Source organism: Nilaparvata lugens, chromosome 5, assembly GCF_014356525.2.
Source record: "Nilaparvata lugens isolate BPH chromosome 5, ASM1435652v1, whole genome shotgun sequence".
In the NCBI taxonomy this organism is placed as follows: domain Eukaryota; kingdom Metazoa; phylum Arthropoda; class Insecta; order Hemiptera; family Delphacidae; genus Nilaparvata; species Nilaparvata lugens.
In genome coordinates this window covers 68,438,593-68,466,524 of record NC_052508.1, presented here as the reverse complement: position 1 = coordinate 68,466,524, position 27,932 = coordinate 68,438,593, and the positions used below count along the sequence as shown (strand labels likewise).

At 34.5% G+C, this 27,932-nt stretch overlaps 3 protein-coding genes across 7 annotated transcripts in view; 2 read left to right on the top strand and 1 right to left on the bottom strand.

Moving 5' to 3' along the window:
* The window catches only part of LOC111062959, a 94,373-nt gene that overhangs the window by 25,033 nt on the left and 41,408 nt on the right, over positions 1–27,932 (top strand). The gene's annotated exons all lie outside the window — the stretch shown is intronic.
* Positions 11–4,610, top strand: LOC120351496 (serine hydrolase-like protein). The gene is made up of 2 exons (XM_039429145.1): positions 11–121; positions 3,436–4,610. The coding sequence occupies exons 1-2, from the start codon at positions 73–75 to the stop codon at positions 4,284–4,286; spliced, it is 900 nt and encodes a 299-aa protein (XP_039285079.1). The 5' UTR covers positions 11–72; the 3' UTR covers positions 4,287–4,610.
* Positions 6,703–27,178, bottom strand: LOC120351495 (DNA cross-link repair protein SNM1-like). Of its 2 annotated transcripts, XM_039429142.1 has the most exons (10): positions 26,947–27,178; positions 26,119–26,254; positions 23,574–24,266; positions 19,219–19,563; positions 16,694–16,804; positions 16,037–16,177; positions 14,661–14,772; positions 12,025–12,168; positions 10,663–10,787; positions 6,703–7,504 (listed from the first exon to the last, which is right to left on the bottom strand). In XM_039429142.1, the coding sequence occupies exons 2-10, from the start codon at positions 26,252–26,254 to the stop codon at positions 6,990–6,992; spliced, it is 2,322 nt and encodes a 773-aa protein (XP_039285076.1). In that variant the 5' UTR covers positions 26,947–27,178; the 3' UTR covers positions 6,703–6,989. The 2 variants fall into 2 exon arrangements, with proteins under 2 accessions (XP_039285076.1, XP_039285077.1); XM_039429143.1 differs by lacking the exon at positions 26,119–26,254 and having other exon boundaries at positions 6,904–7,504; positions 26,947–27,165.

Here is a 27,932-nt window from a genome sequence, read left to right as displayed (position 1 = left end):
AGAAAAGCATATTTCTCAAGCGGCAACATTTGAAGCGTTCAGCTTTCCAGTCAACTTGCAGCCATCGCATCAATGGAAAGCGTTGAACTACAGTTCAAAACATCTTGGGGTATAATAGCAGGTAGGCTACAGTTATAATTTCATTTCATAGTGAATATAATATAGGTTTATAATATGAACTATAAAATGTTGTTCTGGAAACACTTTACTCACTTGGGCTACTTTTTAACAAATTAATAAAAACAATATAAAAATCTTGAAGTACCCTTTATTTTTTAAAAACTTTAAAATAGTTCAACAACTATAGTGAGGTCCACGTTATAATGACAGTATTTGATCAACTTTGGTTTTGCTATCCTTGTCTATCATTTGACAAAGCCGGTGGTAATATCATTTTCTAGGTCCACAACGATGCCAATTATGTTTTTGACAGTGTAGAAATATAATTAATTATTACAGAGAATCGGCATCGCTATTCTTTTATCTTTATCCACTGCCATTATAACGTGGACCTCACTATAGTTTCGACCCTAACTTAGGTCATAGTTTTTATTAATTTTATTAATGTTGTTCTGATCTATAATGTCTACAAATTCAACAATTCTACAATTCGGTATGGCGCAATCATACGGTACAACTTTCCTTGCCATTATGAAAATTTCGGCTGAAGCCTGATAATTGACAATCTAAAATCAAACTTGGAATAGATGGGGCGGGGCTTCTGAAATTTTTACAGATATGGGACTTGTGGCAGATGATAGAGCTTATCAGTGATTATTTTAGGGTTGGATTTGATCAAAATCGTTGAAGCCGTTTTGAAAAAATCGCGAAAACCCCTGTTTTTGGCATCATTTCAGTCGCCATCTTGAATTGCATTTGATCGAAATTGTTCGGTCAGATCCTTATAGTGTAAGGAACTTAAATTTCAAATTTCAAGTCATTCCGTTAATTGGGAGATCAGATATCGAGTACACAGACGCACATACACTCATACAGACCAATACCCAAAAACCACTTTTATGGACTCAGGAGACCTTGAAATGTATAGAAATTGGGGTACTTTAATTTTTTTTTGGAAATCAATACTTTCTTTACCTATGGTAATAGGGCAAGGAAAGTGAAAAAACTTTTTCGAGTAATGAGATGAATCTGAAGGGTGCCTCTAGAATAATGTCATAAATTCGGAAATATTAATTTATGTAGGACTCTACTAACAAAATAGCGTTGTGTCTCCACTTTCCCTTTTTCCATGTTTTTCAAATTCACATACCGGCAATAAGTTTCAAGAACTTAAAAACATGAAAATCAGTACTCATTACTGAGTATTGAAATTTCAGTTTTTGTGAAAAATTATAGATCTGTTATGCTTTTTATTTAGCAGTAATAATTTTCCCCTACCATACCCCAAATAAAGTTACACAATCTTCAATGTTCCTGCTACAGCACTATTACATCAATCCACAAAGCAAATTCAAGGTAAAACATTTTAAAATAATACATTAAAGAATTCTGAAATGATGTTTCATCACTAACCACTTCTACACAGATTTTTACTTTCCTTGCCCTATTACCATAGGTGAGGAAAGTATTGTTTTCCGAAAAAAAATTAAGGTACCCCAATTTCTAAATTTCTATACGTTTAAAGGTCCCCTTAGTCCAAAAAAGTGGTTTTTGGGTATTGCTGTATGTGTGTGTTTGTGTGTGTGTATGTAATTATGTATGCCTGTGTACACGATATCTCATCTCCCAATTAACGGAATGACTTGAAATTTGGAACTTAAGGTCCTTACTAAATAAGGATCCGACAAGAACAATTTCGATCAAATGCAATTCAAGATGGCGGCTAAAATGTTGTCAAAAACAGGGTTTTTCGCGATTTTCTCAAAAACGGCTCCAACGATTTTGATCAAATTTATACCTGAAATTGTCATTGATGAGCTCTATCAACTGCCACAAGCCTCATATCTGTAAAAATCTCAGGAGGTCCGCCTCATCTATGCAAAGTTTAATTTTAGATTCCCAATTATAAGGCTTCAGATACAATTTAAACAACAAAAATTAAGTGGAAAAGATTGAGCATAAAATCTCTACAATTAATGTTCAGTAGCATTTTCACCTAAAATTGAAAATAAGCTCGGAATTCGAGAAAATATGATTATTCAATTGAAAACTGTTGGCAAATGTTGATTCTATTAAATCATTCATTATGAAGAGATAGCAGACCTCGTGTGTCTCCAGCGTTATTGTCCTGTCACCAGTTGGCTCAGATCTTTGAATAGTAGAATTGAGATGCGCGTGAACACTAGCGTCACGTGATCAATTTTCATAACGGCAAAGAAAGTTGTGTGAGTGCGCCACACCAGATTTTTTACTTGAAAAGAAAAAATTATAGATTCATTCCTCAGTTATAATTGAAGGCTATATAGTTACTATCAAGAAAAATTCTAATAAGTATCTACTTCCGAAAAGAAGGAAGAATATTTATAAAAATAAAAAGTTCAGACATTCGATAACCATGAGAATCAACCTTTCTCAGCAATTCTTTCTCCCAGGATTCAAACAAATCTTTTACTCAAGGTTCATTGGGTAGGTACTGGATTTTGGACGAAATATCCTACTCTGTATGTATAACTCGGTGACTAATCATTGAAGAATGAAAGAAACACAATGAAGAATGAACTCAGAAAGCAAGGAAACACGAATCAGTGATTTATTGTCATTGTAGAAAGCAATTTTTGTATAGGCCTTACAACGTCAAATACAATTGAAGATTATTTTGAAACACACAATTAGCATGGTAATTTCATTTTAAAACAATAAAACCCGGTTGCACAAAAACTTAATCCCGATTACATGCCACCAGAGCCAATCAGAGAAGCCTGCTTTTCAAAAAAGCCTTCTCTCATTGGTTTTCGTGGCATTCAATCGGGATTGAATCGAATTTATTTATTTGCCAAAAACAAACTACAATAAGACTTAGGGCTGGTTGCCGAGCTCGGGATTTAGCTAAGTTCTAGACTTTAAACAGCTGGAGTCAGAAAATTGGCTTTCCGAAACGGGGTGTAGTTCGCAGTTTTTATGATAATCTTTATCTTTATTTTCTCATTTCTATAATTGGAAACGTTTTTCCTTGACAAAATTAAACATTCCTAAATAATTCAAAATAGCTGAAATTTCACACTATTTTTCCTTTCGTGTTCAATTTTCTAGTTTTTCAAAATTTAAACGTGGACCACGACTACGCCCCGTTTCGGAAAGCTAATTTTCGAACTCCAGCTGTTTTAAGTCTAGAACTTACCTAAATCCCGAGCTCGGAAACCGGCACTAAGAGTTAACAGACGTTTGTGCAACCAGGCCCAAGTATTAGAAACTCATTCAACCACTCTGTATTAAATAATAATTTAATTTTAAATTCCTCTGTAATTTTGTAAACAGGAAAAGCATGGGGAAACCCGTCAAACACGCCAGTTCTAGCGATTCATGGTTTCCACGACAACGCAGCTACTTTCGATCATCTCATCCCCTCTCTTTCCACCTCCTCCTTCTTCGTCTGCTTGGATTTGCCCGGCCACGGTCGCTCCTCCCCTTACCCCGCCGGGGTGTCACTCGACTTCTTCTCATGTCTCAGGGACGTTTGCCAAGTACTAATCACCAACTTAAAGTGGACCAGATGTACTCTGATGTCGCACAGCGCCGGCGGCCATATTTGCCTCTTCATTGCAGCCATCTATCCAGAAATAGTTGAAAAAGTGATACTGCTAGACATGTTTCTGTATTTTGTGATATTGAATCACGAAGAGATCTGTACCAGACTACGGTATTTGTTCGAACAATCGTTTCAACTCGAATCGTCCGAGTGTAGCTACGCCGATGAAACAGAAGCTCTAAAAAAATTCCTCACCAACCACTTCTCACCCATCAACAAACTCTCCGCCACCAAACTTCTCTCTAGAATGATCACCAAAACCAACCAAGGAACAATCAAAATCCGCAACGATCGCAGAAGAGATCTACTGCCGTTACCCATCTTATCACTAGATCTTCACCTAGCTGTTATCAATCATATTCGAGCCGAAATTCTAGCGATAACTTTCAAAGAAACTGAAAGGTTGCTTGAGAAAGAGCCGAGCAACTTTGAAACTACCAGGCTGCTGGAGAATGTGTTGGGGACCAGGATGAGAAGGTTAAGTGTAGAGGGCACTCATAATGTGCATTTGGATTATCCTGAGAGAATTGCTTACCACATAAATCGATTCATTCGAAATGAGCCACTTTGTTTATTGTGATGAAAAAATGATGTTACTTGGAATGGATTTGAATAGTTCTTTTTAAATATAAATAACTGTGGATAATCAATGTTGGAGAATGATAAACAAGAATATGTTCAACATTTATTCAATTCGAGTATTGAGAAACTGGAATAAAATGATGTTACTTGGAATGGATTTGAATAGTTATTTTTTTAAATATAAATAACTGTGGATAATCAATGTTGGAGAATGATAAACAAGAATATGTTCAACATTTATTCAATTCGAGTATTGAGGAACTGAAATATCTCTTAGTTCATTTCCCTATTCTGTTTGGATCGTATGCGCAGTAAAAATTTGTTTTTGACGACATTATGGGCCAGTTTCCGAGCTCGGGGTTTAGCCAAGTTTTAGACTTTAAAAACTAGTCAGAAAATTGGCTATCCGAAACGGGGCATAGTCGCAGTCCACGTTCAAATTAAATTTCGAAAAACTAGAAAATTGAACACAAAATAAAATCAAGAGAAAATAGTGTATGGTTTCAGCTATTTTGAATTATTTAGGAATGTTCGATGTCGTCAAGGAAAAATGTTTCCAATTATAGAAATGAGAAAATAAAGATTATCATAGAAACTATGACTACTCCCCGTTTCGGAAAGCCAATTTTCTGACTACAGCTGTTTAAAGTCTAGAACTTGGCTGAATCACGAGCTCGGAAACCCGTCCTAAAGTTAAAAAACAATTATCAACTAGCAAATCGTCATGGATAGTGAATTAGATGAGCAGTAAAAATGTTGGAATAGGTTGAAATTTTAGTAAGAAGAAACTATTTAGGTACTATAAAAAATGATTTTATCATTAATTATTATGAGCTCACAATACAAGATAAAATACTATCAACAATTTTCTTTTGGTATCATTAATGCTAATACTGTACTGTATCATATGATATAATATAGGGCCTAATATACTCTATTATCATAAAAACTACTATTTTTAATGTATATAAAAACATAAAACAATAGAATACAACAGTTTTGCTAAATAATAAAGATACCACAGCTACACATTCTTCCTCACACTTCCCATGAGAATTGATCAAGTTTAATTATTAAGTTGACAGCCCTCGTTCAAGCGGAACGAGCAAAATTTTTATTATCACACGTCTTAAGTACGTTTTAAAAAGACACTTATAACTTAGAGATATTGAGGTAGATACATCTGTATGCAACAGGGGAATGGAAACAAATGCAGTTATATGATGGTTTTCAACTGTATGAGTAAGCCATAGAGAAGAGGTAGAATAAGACAAAATACCCCATGGCATAGGGCGTTTATGTTCAAATTTCCAATGTTAACTCAAGCCGATAGTCCTAGTAGTTGTTTTTCGTGAAGCTATGTGACGATGGTAGTCTCTCATAATGTGCCGTTCTTACACTCTCACCCGCCCAAAACAGTAATTCTGGGCACGGTCTGGGAACACGAAAAAGTGGTGAAATGTTCATCACGAATGGTGCAAAATGTTCCCATGGATCGCCATTTAAAAATCTTTGGTTCAAGTTTTTGGCGCGCACTTATGAAGTTGATTTACACCAAAATGGTCTGGAAACACGAAAAAGTGGTGAATTGTTCAATCACATGACTGGTGCACAATGTTCCCATGGAATGTCATTTAAAAATCTTTGGTTCAAGTTTTTGGCGCGCACTTATGAAGTTGATTTACACCAAAATGTGTCGTTTACTAGCTGCGTAAATGAACAAAGGCTGCTTTACAAACTTACCGTCTAGAAAAGTGTGCATTTCTTTCACTCCATTACTCTCAAATATTCTATAGAGAAAAATCATTTAACAAATGGTTATCAAACATCATTTTAATGATTATGTATTCTATAGTTATGCTATGGTAAACAAACAAGCTATCAGCGCATGCGCAGAGAAGCAAGCAGATCACAATTCAATCTACCAATGAGAGCCCTTCAAATTGGTACTGTTACAATTTACCAGGCTTCGACTGTGGGGCAGCAGAATTTATACTAGTGGGCGAGTACTGCTATTGGTAAAGGGCATGAACGCCTGCCATTGGCCCAGCCAGACAGTCTCCTCCCACTCAACGGTGTGACAAAATGGCGGCTTAGGCAACATAATCGCCATGATAACAAAATAAACGTTTTATAAGTTTTTCTATTTAATTTGTAAGTTTTCCATTTACATATTTGTTTTATTATCTTTCACACTTGTTTTCTTGGTTCTTATTTTGTACTGAAAGTAAATTTTGTTATCATGGCAATTCTGTTGCTTAAGCCGCCATTTTGTCACACCGTTGAGTGGGAGGAGACTGTCTAGCTGGGCCAATGGCAGGCGTTCATGCCTTTGACCAATAGCAGTACTCGCCCACTAGTATAAATTCTGCTGCTCTTGTATTTAGTTTATCAGAGATTGACAATGGTGTAACAACCGAAACAGGTCTTTCTAAGTATCAATAAATCTGTGGTTTTTTGACAATTTTTCATTCAATATGAATAATTACCACAATATCAACTTCTTAACTACACAAAAAGCCCAATAGATTAGACAGTAGTCGACAGTAATCGGCTTCAGTCAACAAAAATCGGCATGAGACTTGAAACATAAACAACCTATACCATGTGATATCTTTTTATGCTATAATTTCTCTATGGTAAAAAGAGGCAGATAAGTTTGCAGCTTGGATGCCTGCATTCTTTAAGGATTTGCATCTTATCATCGAGCTCCCTTCACGAAATCCAATATACTAGACTGACTCGTCTCATTCAGCCAACTCTTGAAATGCTTGTTCATTTCCTTCAAACTGCTCTCATTAACGTTGACCGTGGGAACAATGCTATCCGGTTTCGTAAACTGTACAAACCTCTGCAACTCCGTGTAGCTCGAATGTTCGCTGTAAGGCACCTCGTAAAGCACGACGTTCTCGTACTCTAGTCGCTTAAACGACGAACTGCCAGACGACGAACTGCCACTATTATGACACCAACCAGTCGGCCTGAAAGCGACAACTCTAGAGAACACCTTCATGAACGGTCGAAGATAATCCTTCAGCTTGTGAATCTCCAAATGAGCCATGGAGACCACGTGCACCTGAGCCAGACTGGCTTCTGACGTCACGCGTTTTTTCAGCTCCTTGCTTTCGATGCAATCGAATATCTTCAGTTTACTCGGCTCGGCCCATATGCGGCAATCGAATTCTTCTGCGATTGCCATGAATACTTTCTCCTTGCCTGAAAGTGCAAATTCAAAATGTAAGTACTGGAATTGAAAAGAAAAATTGTTTTATATTCACACCTAAATTGCTTCCCTTCATATTGAGGGAGGAACACTACTGCATACATGCATGACAACGCCATGGTATAAAGTGAGGTCCACGTTATAATAGCAGTATTTGATTAGCAATGGTATAGCTATCCTTGTCTATCATTCAACAAAGCTAATAGTGCTTTCTCTTTTTCGCTTTGCTGTGTTGCCAGATCAGTGTTTGATGATGTTGATTATGATGTTGTTTGATTAGCAATGGTATAGCTATCCTTGTCTATCATTCAACAAAGCTAATAGTGCTTTCTCTTTTTCGCTTTGCTGTGTTGCCAGATCGTCTTTCAACAATGCAGAATTAAGAATTAATTGACAAAGTATTTCATCTTAGTTATGAAAATGCATTATTAAATTATTGAAAAATATAATTTCTTGCTTAATAAAATATAATTATTTTAAACGAGAATGAACAGTTAATATTACATCAATGAACCTGTACGGTCTGTAGAAAGCATTGACAAGACAGAGGATCGGCAACGTTGTTCTCCTAACTTTCTCCACTGTCATTATAACGTACACCTTATTATAAGAATATTTCTTGCTTGAAATTCATTAAACTCCTGAACTTAACTCCCAAGATAAGTTGAACTACTTTTAACTCCTGAACTTTTAATTAGTGAATTATTTGTCAACTCCTGGATACTAAACATATTTCTGGTTTGAAATTCAGTTTAAAATCAGCAGCCATGGAATTTCTTCCCTTGGTAAGAAGTGTTTTACATACAGTATTTCATTCCCATACATACATTAAGTATACCATAAAATACAGTGCGATCATCACGTTGCGCACATCAAAATAAGTATGTCTGTTAAAAGTGGGATTTTCTATATTCGGTATGTGGCTACCGCAAGTTTGCATCACTATGTGTTTATGAAAAAAATGTTGCACAAAATCCGGTTAAACGCAAGTTTGCATCACTATGTAGGCCTATTTATAAAAAAACATGTTGCACAAAAGCCGGTTAATTTTTAACTGTGATTAATTCCACGACAACCAATAAGAGAATCCGTCTTTTCAAAAACTCCTTCTCTGCTTGGTTCTTGTGGATTAATCACGGTTAAAATTTAACCGGCTTTTGTGCAACCGGGCCGTAGTCATTTAATGTGTACCGGTTACAACAGGTCGGCAGCATTGTTTTCTGTACGATAATGTAAGCATGAGCGTTTCGCTAAGAGCAAAGAGTGTTCCTTCTTGTACAGTATTTAACCAGTCTGCCTTGTTTATATATTGAAATGAAATGAAATGAAAAAATTTATTCATCCATAAACTAGTACAATAACAGGAAAATCTGTTTCTTATCATCGAAACATAGAAATGTACAGTAATAATGATGTAACAAAATGATAAGATATTTTATAAATCTTTATTATCTTTGAGAATACCATGAAAAACAAAGTGGTAAATTATTATACCAGAGTCCTATAAAGGGACACTTTTTACAAAAAAAGTTGTTCTACCATACTTGTTAAAACTTTTTTTATTAAATATCCCTAAAAAAATATTTCTTATCTTCGTTGTAATGTTCGATTTCAGTTTATTCAGAGTATAATGGCTATTTATTGAACCCTTTGAGATAACACTACAGGAAAAAACCTGGAGGCGTTTGAAATACTTTCTCAAGAACACTCGTTGTTCTATAGTGGGGTCCACGTTAGAATGGCAGTGGAGAAAGATAGGATAGCAACGTTGCGGAACCTCTGTCTTTTCAATGCCTTCTATACACGGTAGCTGATACAGGTTTATCTATGTAATATTAACTGTTCATTCTCGTTTAAAATAATCAATCATATTTTATTAAGCAAGGAATTATATTTTCCTACAGTTACGTTGAAAAGTGGCCATTGCTGCACTGATTACAGAACGCAAAGAATCACTTTTCCGCTCTAGTGCGGGAAAAATTTTTCTGCACTCCAGATTTGCAACATGGCAACACAAAATACTTAGTAGGTTATATGGAGCAACAGTGCAGCAAAATCCAAATGAAGTTGGTAACAGTGACTGGACTGCTATAGTGAGCAGAGGTGCAACGAAGCACAACGAGCAAATTATTAAGTACCTATATATTATAACCAAGGACAACATGTTTATTCAATTTATAATAAATTAAGGTTTTTATCAATAATAAAATTACACAGAAAAACATTTGATGCATTTCAGGCAATTTTACCCATAATTACCCACTTTTCATATTCAATGGTAACTGTAGGAAAAACTTAATGTGAAATACGTGCGCAAAGTTCCTCTGCTGCACTCAAGAAACCATTCCGCCCTCGCCTACGGCTCGGGCGTAAACGTTTCTTTCGGTGCAGCAAACTGTCACTTTGCGCACTAGTTGCACAAATAACTATTTTCAACAACTTTTTCATAAAGGAAAAAGGTTTATAGATGACCTTTTAAAGAATATTAACTGTTCACTCGTTTAAAATAATCAATTATATTTTATTAAGCAAGGAATTATATTTTTCAACAAATTTTTCATAATTGAGATGAAATATTTTGTTAATTAATTATTAATTTTACATTGTTAAAAGACGATCTGGCAACAGAGCAAAGCGAGAAAGAGATAGCGCTATCCGCTTTTTTGAATGATAGACAAGGATAGCAATGCCATTGCTAATAAAACACTGCCATTATAACGTGAACCTCACACTATAATCAAAACGACATGCTAACATTATCGTACACAGAACAATACTGCAGATCTATTGAAACCGATACACATTAAATGACAGCATGTTTTTTCATACATAAATAGTGATGTCACCTTGCGGTAGCCACACACCGAATATGAAAACCCATATTGATATATATTTAAAACCCTGCAGACATTGGCCGAAGAACTAAATAGCAGGAGAAAATTCGTTGATTGAATCTGTCCAAAATAAATGTACCGGGAATCGAACCTGGTACCTCACCAATATAAGAGAAGAGTGTAGTAATCTTTATTCTTCATTGATTCATACAATAAATACATCATCAAAATGATAGGGAGAGAAAAAATAAGGGAACCTTATGCTATCTATTCCTCTCCCAAATTTAGATAAGATTGTGATGAGAGTAAGTACTAACCTATTAGGTATGAGCCTACAACTATCAGCGTCCTCGGATTCATCATGAATTCGGTTTTCACAATTTTTAATACGTCATCAATCACACTTTGTTGAGATGGAAATGTGTATGCCGGTTTACAGTACCTGCAACAAGATTGAAAAATACGATCTTATTAGACATTTTGAAAATTGAGCAAAATGAAAAATCAATGTTGTTACTATGAAAACGACTATTTTGAACAACATTTTTCAATTATCTAACACTATACAAATAGTTATTTTCAAATCAAAATTCAAATTTATTCAATACAAAACTCACAATGGAAATCTAAATACAAAATACAAGTTTCAGACAAAAAAACAGTATTTATGGTGGTTTGGGCTAAATAGATTTAAAGGATGAAAATACCAAGCAAACTATGGTTTTCCATGTGATAGACTGATAGAGGGTATAAAAGGGAGGGAATCAACTATTTATAGAACAATGCTATTGAATATATATATATAAAAAATGTATATATATATATATATATATATATATATATATAATATATATATATATATACAATGCTATATATTTGAATTGTATTTTTTCTTTAGGGCTACTCTTGAATATGAATAAAAATCTAAGAACCCTTTTTAAAATTGTTTACTCACAACAGGTTTTGACTTTTATTATTTATTTTGCAATCATTTGATAATGGCATCATATAGCCGAAACATGTTGGGACTAAACAATTTTAAAAAAGGGTACTTGGATTTTTATTTTTATTTATATATTTGAATCTATTGTCAATTATTTTATTTATTTACTCATTGTCATAATACATCATATTCTGAGTTACACTCATTTGATTGGTGACTTGTCACCTGTAGCCATTTTCTCTACTGTCTACACCTAACAGGCAAACAGTAAGCTAAAGCTGCGTTTTCGTTTGTGCGTAAATGCAGTCTCAGATTGGGTAGATTTCAATTTGTCTAAATAACCTAAAAGATTATGTTCAATTATGTTTTAATAGGGGATCTTAATTTCATACTTTTTTATACCTTTAAAAGGCAAAATGTTGAAATTATTAGAAATGTTTGATTCTTGAATAATAAACACAAATAATGAAAAGTTGTTTGAGCACATATGAAATTTGGACAATATGAATGTCAACAATGCTTGAGGTCGTCGACTGCGGAAATTTACGCACAAACGAAAATGCACCTTAACTGTCCAGTACCCGTGGAAAAAAATGTTTGAAATGCTCTTTCATTATTGTAAGTGGAATAGTTTTTTGTAATGAATTTTTGTAACCCCGAAGAACATTTTGAAACGCCCTGAATGATTTGTAATTATATTGATAAATGAATGAATGAATGAATGAATGAATCTTACGTGGTATCAAGAAACAGCTTATGTATTCGCAGTTGCTTCAACTCGGGATACGATTCCATTTCAGTGTTGGCTCTGAAATCTCCCACATGTAAATAGTTCTGGCCAGTCCGCAGCTGGAATAATAGCATCACTGATCCGGGACAACTGCAAATTAAACCAAAAAGGGAACATGAAAACCGAAATAAAACCTAAAAACTATAGTAATTTAGATTTCAGGATGAATGAACAATTATTAAGTGATAAAGATAACTGAACTTTGTGGTGACCTTTTTTATTTATTACTTTTATTTTCACAAGAAAGCACTTTTAAAATTGAACTCAATTTACTTGTTGAGTGAACGTGTCTCAGGGCTCCGAGCACCACCCTTCAGCAGACAAGGAGTATATTTATTTATTTATTTATTTATTAGATAGAGCGAAGGATACAATAGTCGGAAAAGAAAAAAACAGGCTATTGCCCAAAACTTCTTCAATTTCCTGATTTTGTCACAAATCGTCCAAATATTATGTAGGTTATGTTGACTTCAATTTCAACACCAAATCTTCAATCTGAAACTATGAATCAGATTAAAACAAAGAATTTCAAATTTAGATAAATTGATAAAAAAAAAAAACAAAAACCAAACTTCAAATATTCACAAAATATAGAATAAAATCACTTTTTACTGATATTGATACTGAAACTTGTGAGTTCTTGACAAATGACTGAAATAATGCTATCAAATATAATAGACTACTGTAATACTATTAAATATAATAATTATATTAATAAATGCCATAGATGCATACAATGTTCTACCATAGACTTGAAGTAACCATTTAGTAAACTGTAATACTATTACAGTATTATAAATATACTCAAATCAAATTTATTCACCAATTAACAACATTTGAAAATAAATGAATAATTTGTTGTTAAATAATTGGCGTGGCTAGAAAAAGAAATGTTGTGCTCTAGCCACGAGTTCAAAACATTCCTTACCTATATTTTAACATGATTTTAGAATTAATACAGCTCTTCATAATAGAATCCCAGACCAGTGCAATACAGATAGACAAATAAAAATAAAAAATCATATACTCAATGTAATATAGTTAATCATATAATATAGCCAAGATACTTCAAATATTTAAAATAGCACTAGAATTTCAAAACAGATTAGTGGACCTTTGTATACTTCGATAAACATATTAATAACATCAAACATATTTAAGAAAAATTGAAAAATATATTTTTCCTACAGTTACGTTGAAAAGTGGCCATTGCTGCACTGATTACAGAACGCAAAGAATCACTTTTCCGCTCTAGTGCGGGAAAAATTTTTCTGCACTCCAGATTTGCAACATGGCAACGCAAAATACTTACTAGGTTATATGGAGCAACAGTGCAGCAAAATCAAAATGAAGTTGGTAACAGTGACTGCTGTGGCTGCTATAGTGAGCAGAGGTGCAACGAAGCACAACGCGCTAATTATTAGTATTATATATTATAACCAAGGACAACATTTTTATTCAATTTGACAATAAATTAAGGTTTTATCAATAATAAAATTACACAGAAAAACATTTGATGGATTTCAGGCAATTTTACCCATAATTACCCACTTTTCATATTCAATGGTAACTGTAGGAAAAACTTAATGTGAAATACGTGCGCAAAGTTCCTCTGCTGCACTCAAGAAACCATTCCGCCCTCGCCTACGGCTCGGGCGTAAACGTTTCTTTCGGTGCAGCAAACTGTCACTTTGCGCACTAGTTGCACAAATAACTATTGTTTATCAATTGGGAATTTTAAAGTAATAATTTATTTTCACCCATTCCTTTATTGAATTAAGTTTAGTTGTTGTTATTTTTGTAGTGATAAAGTCTTCCAGGATTTTATTTATCAACTTACTTCTTTGGTACTCAAACCGGCGTTTGCACGTTGTTAATGATGTAAAATCTATATTGAAAGTGTTAACTACAGGGGAACGTATATTGTAAGGAACAGTTCGAGGAGTAAAAAGGTGATTATTTTTGTTCAGGAATAAGATTAAATTTGTATAATAATACTAATAATACTAATAAATACCATAGTCGCATGTTCTATTATAGACCTATTATAGACCAAGTACACTCTATGTACTTGAAGCAACCATTTAAATAACAAACAAGGCATCTACATGTGCGTATTATACTAACGATATGAGTGTCTACCACTGAAGATGGGAAACCTGTGACAGGTTATGTTGGAGCTTTCTTATTAAAACAAAGAAGCATGATGAGAAAAGTGAAGTAGTATTATATTATTGAGAATATAACTTTTAAGAGGAGAAATTATTATTAATAATAATTATTTTATTGTTAAGAGGAGACATTTTGTATCACGGAACTAGAGTCGGCTACATTTGGACTGTTGTATAAATTAGAATCGGAATCGTTTTTGACTTTAGCCTGTGGTACTTTTCTAGAAGTTGTGTAATTCTGAATGATTAGATAAATAATCATTTTTTCCTCAAATGAGAAGTTGCGCATGGTAATAACTATGTAGTATCATCATTAAAATTGACTGCTGTACGAGATATTTGTTGTTTTCAGATTGATGGCTTACAAAATAAAAATGAAGAAAATCGATGGTTTAACGTGTTTGTACTTACTGGTTGGCATCTAAAGCGACCACTTCAACGCCGTTCACTACAGTGCGTTCATTCAAGTTGATAACATTTATGTACCTCTCGTTTACACCCAGTTTCATCTTGACTAAGTTTGCTGAAAACACAATAATTGATTGATATTGAAAAATATTGTTATTATATTATTAATTTAACAATGAATAATTAATTGAACGAGCGTTAGCGAGTTCTCACTTTTGACTTACCGAAGGCAAAGTCGTTGTCCGTCTGTTTGTATGTTCTACAATAACTTGAGAAAGAATTGATCAAACAGCTTCAAATTTTGAACACTTTTTTTCGAAACTTTTACAGGTCAAGTTCATTGAACAACACAATTGACCCACTCCTTCGTCCTTTTTCAGAGTATAAAAATAACATTGAAAGTTCATAGGAAAAAAATAACATTGAAAGTTCATAAGAAAAAAATTGTTGTGATTTATCATTTCGTCAGCTGAAGAGTTCATTTCACGCAATTACAACAGTTTTCCCATTTATTCATTAACATCAGCTGAGGCTATTTAGAAGCTATAACACAGACAGACCTTCTTGCACTGACACATGATTTCAGCTGGTTAATATACAACATAATTTACAACTTTTACATCAACAAATTGATACGGGTTGAGATATCAATGTGCGGTTTTCGCCATTAATTTTCTCTTATAACTCTGATCACAATCATGTATCATGAATTTGGATTCATCCAAAGATGTTGAAGCGACAGAGTAATTTTTGAAGAGTACTTTTTCATTTCAAAAAGGAACACCAATGAAACCTACTGTCAATATTATTCTTGTAGAATAAATAATTTAGCTGTTTCCATAATTTTCACCAACTCTGTATAATAAGAAGTTGCGGGTTTCAAAGATTACAGTAAAACAGTTCTTGAGCGAGTTCTCCAACTCAGGGGTCACTAGTTATGAATTATGAATGAATTCAAGGTCACAATCAAGAACTATAGTAAGGTTCACGTTATAATTGCAGTATTTGATTAACATTGGAGTTGCTATCCTTGTCTATCATTCGACACTGTCTTTACTCTTTACTCATATGTTTGAGAATAGAAGTATAAAAAAGTTCGAATTTTGGACAAAGCAGATAGCGCTATGCTTTGAGAGATTGAGAGAGAGCCAAGAACTGGAAATGGAAACGAAAAACGGAAAGAGATAAGAAACAAACTTCGAGTAATAAACAAAAATTACTTTACTACTTAAAAATTACTTTACTACTTGAAGAGTTTTCTCAATTTTATTCAAGTGATATCCATTGAATCGACCATCTTGGAACATTTCATCAGGTGTCCTATTTGTTTATAGAATAAAATTGTTTGTAACGTGATTGATTTATTTGAAAATTCTTACCAGTAATTTTACTGCAATAAATAGGATGCGAGAAGCCTTTTCTGAGGCCAATATAATGGTCACTGTGGAAATGACTTAGAAAATAGGCTTGTACTCCAGGGATTGATCCGTATTGAAATGCATCAACCACAAAGTTTGTATCTGCAAAAATAAATGGTTTGATCAAAATAAATGAATAAACGTTCTTTGATCACTAGATGTTTCTTTATTTATAAACTTCTACTATGGATTTTCAATAGCTGGTACAACGTTTGAACATATAAATCTCATATATAAAATATGAACATATAAGAGAACATATAATTTCAACATATAAATAAGATAGCAGCTATATTATCTACATAGGATGACAATTATCTATTAGGACTTTCTTCCAATACAATTTTTATCCACATAGAACCGAACTATTCATAAAAAAATAATTATCGATATAACAGTTGTGAACGTTTTGTGCCCAGTCTCCAAGTTTAACTAATTTAAACTTTTTTGTCGATTTCGAAATTTTTCAAGCATAGATATTAAAGAATAGCATTGAAGCACTAAAGTTTTTTGAATGTTTAAAAACATAGTGTTTCATTGAAGCACTAAATTTTCTATGTTTTTCAACATTTTGGACTAAATGCTAGAGTTTAAAAGTTAAAACTGATGTATAAATACCTGGAATTCGTTTGTAGAAGGGACAAACTTTTGGAACATTTGATTTAGATCCAAACTTCCGCCACGAGTTGCCAGTTGCCCTGTTGTCAGTTTTCTCAGACTTTACAGGCCCTACAACCAATTGATAGAATTATCAATAAGAAAACTCATAAAAATCTCAATTTGAAGTAGTATTTTGGATTTATAAGAACTTCCATGAGAAATTGACTGGATTATAACCAGAGAATTCACAGTTTGGAACAGACTTGATACTGGAATATCGAAGATTCTTTTCTTAAGAAACACACAAACTTCTAATCGCTATCATTATCCATAGTTGATTTGATAAAGGTTATAAAAGTGAATTTTACTTGAAAATGAATACGATCAACAGTTCGAAAGAATAAATTACATTATTAAAATGTACGTTTGATGAGGACAAAAGTTTTATTTTATTTATTTATTTACAATGCAAATAACATTGAAAGATAAATAATAAGGTAGTCCTTGTGCTATTTTTTTTCAAAATTTGTAGGTGACAAAGTCCAAGATCAGGTTAGAATTTCACGTGTACAATTTTTATAAAATTTTGGCCCAAAATAGACATTAAAACTATAAATTTTGAATTTAGATGGCTTGAATTGATAAATTAATTAGAAATATTCCACTCAATTACCACTTTTAACGAATAATATTGAGTTATTTAAGAAATTTGGAACTATTCAAGAAACACAAACTCGTAAGTTATGAATATTTTTATTTTAAAATAATCACTTTTGATCAATTGAATTACGACATACCAGTCTGATATTTATAAATAAAAGCTATTAGCTTCTACTCACATTAATTTGTGGAGCGCTTTCGAACACTAGGCCCTTCCTCAACACTGGTTGACACTTCCGTTGTGGAATACACAGTTAGTAAGCAGCGTGGGTTGCACGAGTGGCGGGATTATTTGAATGATTTGCTTACTAACTGTGAATTCCAGTTAGTGTCAACCAGTGTTGAGGAAGGGCCTAGTGTCCGAAAGCGCTCCACAAAATAATGTGAGTAGAAGCTAATAGCTTTTATTTATAAATATCAGACTGCTATGTCGTAATGTAATTGTTCAAAAGTAATTATTAAGAAGCAGTTCGTAATGGAAACAAATATTGAAGGGTTTAAAATTATGCCACAATATTAAATTGTTATCACATACTACGAAAATTAAAATTTATTAAACAATTCTCAGTCCAATATTGCTCGACGGTGCTGAAACATGGAAGTTAGTTAGAAGGGAGGGAAGGTAATTGATTGTATTCGAGAACAAGATCTTTAAAAAAATCTGTGGACCTATAAATGAGGGAGGAGAGTGGAGAAAGAGACACAAAAGAGAACTTCGAGACCTTTATAGGGAGTCAGATGTAGTATTCGAGTTCAAGTGTAGAAGGATCAGATGGGCTGGGCATGTTTTGAGAAGAAAAGATGACAGCAATCTCAATCAAGTGTTGAAAAAAAATCCGGAAGGACGACAACCGAGAGGAAGGCCCTGAAATTGATCAGTTGCGACCTGAAAACTCTGATACCAGACCTGAGCCAGCCAGGTCACTCGATATTATTATTACCGAGAGGAAGACCACGACGTAGATGGTGGAGTCAAGTGAAGGCCGATATGGAGAGAATTGGAGCAACCGAGGAGGACGCGGAGAATCGATAGAGGTGGAGGGTGGAGGGGCTTTGATGGTGCGGCTGAATATCTACTTAGATATGTATGGCCATGGCAGTAAGTAAGTAATATCATAGAGAAACAATAGCGTAAGTAGATATCTCATTGTATAGGACGTTTATGTCGCAACTTTTACTGTTATCTCAAGCCGATTACTGTTGATTATTGTTAAATTTTACTGTTTTGTTGTGGTGAGAGTGTATGAACGGCACAATATGAGAGACTACCAGTGTCACACAGCTTCACGGGAAAGAATTACATGAACTATCGGCTTGAGATAACAGTAAGAGTTGCGACATAAACGTCCTATACCATGGGATATCTACTTATGCTATTGTTTGTTTCTCTATGGTAATATTAAATGTTGTCATTTTTATTGAGTCCTGAGTTCATATCTTTAAATGAATATTCACCATTGAAAGAAAATATTTATTGTAAATAAAAAGTAAATGGATTCGAATAGCTTTAGTTGGTGGAGAGCCCCTTGCGGGAAGGTCATACCTTGCCGGAATAGGACCTTATCTAACCGGAATAAATAATTTAAGCCTCAATAGGCCTTACGACTGTCATACGTCAGCCAGGAACGAGTCTTTCACGTGCCCATCCGATAATAACACAGGAGTGGAGAGACTTGGTTGAAAAATTCTGATGATGAGTGGGTATGAACCCGGGATCTCTAGGCCTCTACGCAAGCACTCTATGAACTAGGCCATGGGTCACTCCATATTAGGAAATAGAAGAAGTTTTTGGCAATAGCCTGTTTTTTCTTTTCCGGCTATTGTATTGTTTGCACTATCCAATAAAAATTATATATATTGTAAATAGAAAACAGTTTACTCACCCACACTTGGTTCATCACTAGATCCTGGTATGACAGTCTTCACATTACTGTAGGTTATATCAACCTTTTTGGGTTTTGAGCGTTTATCAGGTAATCCAGGTTTTTTAGGGGCGAAAAAATCGAATTTCGGATGATCAGTTGATCGTTTTGTTTTGTCATTTTCGTTTGGATTTTTCACTTTTTTAACATCTTCACTCGATAACAGGGTTTCTTGTATTGTGCTACTAGGCTCACTATCCGCCGAGTTCTTCGAAGATGATTCTATAGACAACTCATCTTCAAATTTCAAATCATCCAATTGCAAATCAATCTCGGTTGATGGTAGATTTGAGTCTTCACATTTGCCTATGAACAGAGAACATATAATATCAATTATTCAAACAAAAATCATACAGCAACATCAAATTCATCTATGACAAGGGTTGTCATAGATTTATAAAATAGCATGACAACTATACCATCTATACCATTTCAAATACCATTAATTTATGTGTAGATAATGTCACGTTTCGACAAACGTTTATATCTTTTGCAGCTGCTAAATAGAAAGAGAAGAGGATGAATATAAATTAAAGGTGATGGTTTCTTGATCCATTCCGAGCTGCGATGTATTAACAGACTTTTTTCTATGTTTTTCATACGACATGCAGTCAAATATTTAAGTAAATAATCAAAAACTTTGACTTACTGATTGTAGTACTTTCTACCGTCTCGCGATCATTTTCAACTGTTGAAAGCGAGTTGATCGCGAGACGGTAGAAAGTACTACAGCCAGTAAGTAGAAGTTTTTGATTATTTACTTAAATATTTGATTGCATGTCATGTGAAAATATAGAAAAAAGTTTGTGAATATAAATCATTTTATCATTACAATGTTATAAAGATTCAATTTTCAAACTCTACTAACCCAAAAGCACGCTTCCCACAGTTGCAATAGCTTTTACAATAGTCTGTGCAAACGTTGAATTACAGCATTCTCTTATGGACGTTTTCACACTTGACGATTCTTCAACGACACGACATGACAGGACACAAAGCTCTCCGATTGGCTGATTAGGTTGACGTCGTCCGAGAATCAGCCAATGAGAGTGATTCCTGTTCTATCGTATCGTCGAGGAATCGGTAAGTGTGAGAACAACCTATGGAGTACAGTGATGCCAGATTTCACAGAAGTACAGTGATGCCAGATTTCACAGAAGCCAGAAAGCATGTGAGCTCTAAGAAAGCGTAGATAATTTTGATGGACTCAGCATAAAAGCGGAAACAGTATGCTCATATTCTCGTTAGAACTGACATTGGTTATAAAGCCCAGTGCTGCAACTAAGGTTTGCACGGACTGGAGCTGCGACGAGACCGCGGAATAGGAAATTCGCGGAACATCTCCAATTCCGGAATAGTGTGTATGCGTCTCTAGTGATCAAGAGTCGTTGAATGTTTTTATTATGGTGTTTGCAAATATATCTACGAAGAAAGATTATATTATTCATGAGTTGTTCGATTAATTCACTAAGTAGATAGAAAAATTAAGTCTTAATTACATTACGATTGTACGTAATGTACAATCACATACGTACTGTGTGATTCAAGTTCCGAACATCTCCAATTCCGCGTTCCCACCACAGTTATTGTCACTGTGTGTCTCCACTAGCGCAGAATCTGCTTGGGGTCCATCCTTGAACCAATTTTGAGGTCACACGGGCTTACATAAGTTTTGCAAAGTTCTTTCGAAAAAAGAATATATTGGGGCGATCACAGGGAACAATAGATACGTATTATTATCAAGTGGAAAATCGTTCAACTGACTGATACTATAGATAAAATATAGCATAAGAAGATATCCCATGATACAGGGCGTTTATGTTGACAATGTCACTTTTGATATATTGGGGCGATCACAGGGAACAATATACGTATTATTATCAAGTGGAAAATCGTTCAACTGACTGATACTATAGATAAAATATAGCATAAGAAGATATCCCATGATACAGGGCGTTTATGTTGCAAATGTCACTTTTGATATATTGGGGCGATCACAGGGAACAATATACGTATTATTATCAAGTGGAAAATCGTTCAACTGACTGATACTATAGATAAAATATAGCATAAGAAGATATCCCATGATACAGGGCGTTTATGTTGCAAATGTCACTTTTGATATATTGGGGCGATCACAGGGAACAATATACGTATTATCAAGTGGAAAATCGTTCAACTGACTGATACTATAGATAAAATATAGCATAAGAAGATATCCCATGATACAGGGCGTTTATGTTGCAAATGTCACTTTTGATATATTGGGGCGATCACAGGGAACAATATACGTATTATCAAGTGGAAAATCGTTCAACTGACTGATACTATAGATAAAATATAGCATAAGAAGATATCCCATGATACAGGGCGTTTATGTTGCAAATGTCACTTTTGATATATTGGGGCGATCACAGGGAACAATATACGTATTATTATCAAGTGGAAAATCGTTCAACTGACTGATACTATAGATAAAATATAGCATAAGAAGATATCCCATGATACAGGGCGTTTATGTTGCAAATGTCACTTTTGATATATTGGGGCGATCACAGGGAACAATATACGTATTATTATCAAGTGGAAAATCGTTCAACTGACTGATACTATAGATAAAATATAGCATAAGAAGATATCCCATGATACAGGGCGTTTATGTTGCAAATGTCACTTTTGATATATTGGGGCGATCACAGGGAACAATATACGTATATTATCAAGTGGAAAATCGTTCAACTGACTGATACTATAGATAAAATAGCATAAGAAGATATCCCATGATACAGGGCGTTTATGTTGCAAATGTCACTTTTGATATATTGGGGCGATCACAGGGAACAATATACGTATTATTATCAAGTGGAAAATCGTTCAACTGACTGATACTATAGATAAAATATAGCATAAGAAGATATCCCATGATACAGGGCGTTTATGTTGCAAATGTCACTTTTGATATATTGGGGCGATCACAGGGAACAATATACGTATTATATCAAGTGGAAAATCGTTCAACTGACTGATACTATAGATAAAATATAGCATAAGAAGATATCCCATGATACAGGGCGTTTATGTTGCAAATGTCACTTTTGATATATTGGGGCGATCACAGGAAACAATATACGTATTATTATCAAGTGGAAAATCGTTCAACTGACTGATACCATAGACAAAAGATAGCATAAGAAGATATCCCATGATACAGGGCGTTTATGTTGCAAATGTCACTTTTGATATATTGGGGCGATCACAGGGAACAATATACGTATTATTATCAAGTGGAAAATCGTTCAACTGACTGATACTATAGATAAAATATAGCATAAGAAGATATCCCATGATACAGGGCGTTTATGTTGCAAATGTCACTTTTGATATATTGGGGCGATCACAGGGAACAATATACGTATTATCAAGTGGAAAATCGTTCAACTGACTGATACTATAGATAAAATAGCATAAGAAGATATCCCATGATACAGGGCGTTTATGTTGCAAATGTCACTTTTGATATATTGGGGCGATCACAGGGAACAATATACGTATTATTATCAAGTGGAAAATCGTTCAACTGACTGATACCATAGACAAAAGATAGCATAAGAAGATATCCCATGATACAGGGCGTTTATGTTGCAAATGTCACTATTAATTCAAGCCGATAATGTTAGTGCCGGTTGCACAACAGCCGGTTGAATTTCAACCGTGATTAATTCAACGAGAACCAAATAGAGAAGCCGTCTTTTCAAAAACCCCTGATTGGTTCTCGTGAAATTAATCATGGTTAAAATTTAACCGGCTGTTGTGCAACCGGCACTAACATTATCGGCTGGAATTAACAGTGACATTTGCAACATGAACGCAACAGAAAAGCCGTCTTTTCAAAAACGCCTTCTCTAATTGGTTCTCGTAGAATTAATCACGTTTAAATTTATTTAATTTTCACAAAGGCCTTCTCTGATTGGTTCTTGTGAAATTAATCACGGTTGAAATTTAACCGGCTGTTGTGCAACCGGGCCTTTATAGTCCTCTTTTGTGAAGCTAAGTGCCGCTGGTAGTCTTGTATTATGATTATAGTATTTTATACAATAAATGAAATGAAATGAAAATATCTAGTCTCTCATACTGTGGCTTTCTTACACTTTCACCCGACCAAAACAGAAATAATAGACAGTAGTCAACAGCAATTGGCTTGAGTTAGCAAAGAATCGGCTTGGAATTTGGAACATAAACCACGATTTATCTTACGCCATAAGCCACGATAGTACATGATTTACCTCATGCTATCTTTTCTCTATTCTGATACTTACTTGTTTGAGATTTCTCCTGATTTATGATTTGCTTGGAGATATGTTGACCATCTGAGCTGCTACTCTTTCCACTACCAGATTCATCTTCAGACTGTATATTGTGAAGTGGAGTTTCTATTTTAACACATGAATCTAAATGTAAATCTCGTTCCATCGTAATTTTGAGAGGTTTCGGGTCTTTATCACAGAGCGTTGAATCGTTACAATATTGTGACAGCCTGCTGTCTTTTTCGATAGATTCTGTATTTCGCTTTGAATTGCTAGTAATTGAAACTTCGTCGCTCACAATTTTTTCAGCACGGACTTTCTTATTTTTGTTACAGATCTCTACGGGGAGATCCGAATTAGATTTGTACAGTTTTCGTTTCGAAACAAGATTGTTGCGAGCATTTTTCTTTGGCTTGAAGATATCTAGGTCCTCTTCTTCATCACTAACTTCTAATACTGTTTCATTATCACAATTTTTCACAGTCGGTTGTTTTGAAGCTTTGGGTTTTCTCTTTTTAGGCGGATGCTTCGGACTTTTTTTGGGCGATTTGGAAGACACTGGGGTTTTCTTCTGTTTTTCGGGTGAGTGCTCAGTTTTTTCTTCAACGTAGAGATTGGAGCAGCGGTAGCTCGCTATTACTGAGTGGGAGAAATCTCGATAATGGAATATACTGTCGTTAGAACACTCAATTCCAGCAGGACATTCTGAAAAAAAAAAACAGATTCAATTTACCAAAATTTTACAGTAAGCTACATGAATTCATAGGCTTAAATTATTCAATAAATTAACATAGAATAAATACATCTTACTTACCTGAATACTTAAACAGGTATTGTCTTTTTTCTTTAGGGCTACTTTTGAATATAAATAAAAATATAAATCTGAGTAGGTACCCTTTTTAAAATTATTTCGTCACAACATGTTTCGGCTATGAAATATCATTATCAAGACTTTGAACAGGTAGACTATATATAGCCCATTTAATACAATCTCCGACTTGGACGGATATGCGGAGCAGAGAAATGGATGAGGATCAGCCAATTACAGTGATGAATAGAGTCATAGAAAGAAGCGAAGTTGCCAAGTTGTCGATCAGACTCAGTCGAAGCAGTGATTTCAGAGAGAAAACTATAGTCCATTTAAGACAAACACCGACTTGGACGGATATGCGGAGCAGAGAAATGGATGAGGATCAGCCAATTACAGTGATGAATAGTCATAGAAAGAAGCGCAGTTGCCAAGTTGTCGATCAGACTCAGTCGAAGCAGTGCTTTCAGAGAGAAAACTATAGTCCATTCAAGACAACCACCGACTTGGAGGGATATGCGGAGCAGAGAAATGGAGGAAGATCAGCCAATTACAGTGATGAATAGAGTCGTATTTAAAGAAGAGCAGTTGCCAAGTTGTTGATCAGACTCATTCGAAGCAGTGCTTTCAGAGAGAAAACTATAATCCATTTAAAAAACCACCGACTTGGACGGATATGCGGACCAGAGGAATGGACAGAGATTAGCCAATTACAGAGATGATCAGTCATAGAAAGAAGCGCAGTTGCCAAGTTGTCGATCAGACTCATTCGATGCAGTACTTTCAGAGAGAAAACTAAGTATGCGTATCATGAGATGTTGAACACTCGCCAAAGACTACAGAACACTTTGCGGTTTAGCACGGTAACTTCGCCGCTGCTATATATCTAATTTTCTCTGCTCCGCATATCCCTCCAAGTCGGAGGTTGTTTTAAATTAACCTAGATTTTGATTTGAACTGAAGAATAGATTTGAGAAGGGGCAGTTTTGGGCATAAGCCTGTTGTGTCTTCTCATATAAGTGTAATAATTCTACATGACTAGACAGATAAAATAGATGAATGTCCCTCATATCCCTCCAAATTGTACTTGGGTTGTTTTAAATTGACTAGCCTAAAAATATGCTATGAAAATATTTTAAGATTAGTGCATTTAAATGTGTGAATTCACATTCATTTATGTGAAGTGTTTGACAAGAAGTGATATTTATAGACATATTTTTATAAATAGACTTAAATGCAGCTATGAATCAAGGATAGGACATCTTAGAGGATTGAGATCAGGGGGGATATTAATTCATTGATGAGAGAATGACGATATTGTGTAGCACTATATTATTTTTGTAATAGTGAAATAGGTAGGGTAGGCTACTGGGGAAAGGTGAACAGACAAAATGGCGGCGCGTGCATAGAGATAAAAGAGAAGTGTTACTGGTTATTTAATGCAAACATGAATAGGTTTGAAGAAACGCTCACTTGTTTATTTGGAATATGATAAGGACACCAGAATCTATTTGGGTGCATATTGTTACGGGTTGGGTGCAGCTACAAAGGAATGAGATGGAAGTATTACAGTTCATTTGAAGTAGTGATAAATGGGTTTTCAGGAATGCTCATGTGTTTATTTGGAAGATGATGTGGACTGAAAATGTACAGGGCGGATTAAGAGTAGAAAAATGGATAGGATCAGATAAATAAGTAACAGGATGAGAAGTTACCAGCAAAACTTATTATTCACAAGCAGAGGCATACCATCTAGGGAGTCCCAGGAGACTGAGCAATTAGAAATATGGAACGCTGAACTGACTTTCAATCGCTGGAGGGGCGCTTGACAGAGTGGGCAAAAGTTTGAACTGGAAGAGTTGTTCTGATCAAGCCTTGATATCATCTGAAAAAGAATCAACAATTCATATCCTTGTTCAACCAAATATTTTAATTTTTATGAAAGTTAAAGCCTATTAGCAGTAGTACGCTAAGTAGTAACTGCTCAAAGGGAAGTTAACTGAATATTACCAAAGAAAATAAAAACAATAATTGAGGAAAAAGAGACACAATTTGTTCCTTATAATTTGAAAAACAATTTTGTTCCTTACTCCGTGATATTACTAATGGGGTGAGTCATAGTTTGAAAAACTCTTGAAACATTTACTTTTTAAATCTCAACTAAAATTTATCAAGTCTAAAATTTTTTGACCATGTTGGTTTAGTTGGTTAGTGAAGCACATTTTACAGAGTGATAAAACCAGTGGGAAAACTTGATCCGTGTTTAAGGCCTAGCCTATCTTCAACTGTTGAAACTTCTCAAAAATTTGTGTTCAATTCTTTTATGTTTATTGATAAGTCAAGGTAGATAAAAACTGTAGATTACTCTACAGTCGTCGATCGGCTAGAATCAACTTTAAATTCTGCTTGAAGCCCTAAGATCACATAATCAAACAAGAATCAAGAATCTTGATTTTCAAATTGCATTGGTTGCTATCTATGAACTTCTCCCAGATTTTAGAAATACTATAGGGCAAATGACAAAATTATTAAAAAATTATGTTTAAATATAATTTACTTGAAGGAAAAATATCTTACCTTGGATCCAAACAATATCTGTTCATTTTTAAATTGCACAGCACTATAACTTCAACTGTCCTAATTTAAAAAAAATGTAATATTGAATTGATTCTTATTAAAAAAGATTGACTTGTTGATGCGTTTTCTTCAATCAAACAATGAAAAGTAAAGAAAACACTGAACAAATTAAAATACAGAAGATTGCGGTTTGCAGAGCGGTTAATTTGTAAGTTAGTTAGGTTTGTTTAACTTTTTAGGTTAGGAATTCCGCGGTCCCATTATACTAGGAGATGAGAGACTATAGATCCAAATTGAGTGCAACTTTTAGCGCTCCAGTGAGCGTTTTATTAACTACACTAAACAAGTAGCTCTGTGAACAGTAGACCTCACGCAGTGTTCTGATAAGTACCTGATTGACCTTATGGAAATACAGCAATCGACTGGCTTCCCCACACATCTGTGTAATCACTTGTCAGCTGATTTATGATAAATTATTCTATTTGTCTGTTTTTTCTTTTTCTATATATATAAAAGCGAAATGGCACTCACTCACTGACTGACTGACTCACTCACTCACTCACTCACTCACTCGCATAACTAAAAATCTACCGGACCAAAAACATTCAAATTTGGTAGGTATGTTCAGTTGGCCCTTTAGAGGCGCACTAAGAAATCTTTTGGCAATATTTGAACTCTAAGGGTTCTTTTTAAGGGTTTAAAGTTTGTCTTTTAGCATGTATATTCTTCTTCTCCCAATCTCTTAATTATAATTGAAATTTCCATATCATATGTTACTATAGAACTATAATCTAGATAGAGTACCTCTTCGAAACAGTTGTTAACTGGCAACTAAATTAATAATTTTGTCAGGTTGGCATTAAGTTGAGTTGACTATATTAGGTTGGCACCAAGTTGAAGATCTAAATGCATTTATCGCGGAAAAATTGATTGGGCACTGCTACTTCAATCCTGGGAATATTATATTACTAGCCGTCAGGCTCGCT

Bases quoted from the DNA above. Each gene is read 5' to 3' on its own strand.
- LOC120351496 (XM_039429145.1), top strand. From the start codon at position 73: ATGGAAAGCGTTGAACTACAGTTCAAAACATCTTGGGGTATAATAGCA. The intron at 122-3,435 runs GTAGGCTACAGT...TTTTGTAAACAG, and splicing joins ATCTTGGGGTATAATAGCAG to GAAAAGCATGGGGAAACCCG.
- LOC120351495 (XM_039429142.1), bottom strand. From the start codon at position 26,254: ATGATATCAAGGCTTGATCAGAACAACTCTTCCAGTTCAAACTTTTGC. The intron at 16,805-19,218 runs GTGAGTAAACTG...AATTGGTTGTAG, and splicing joins TAGTGATGAACCAAGTGTGG to GGCCTGTAAAGTCTGAGAAA. The intron at 12,169-14,660 runs GTAAGTACAAAC...TTTAATTTGCAG, and splicing joins GTCGCTTTAGATGCCAACCA to TTGTCCCGGATCAGTGATGC.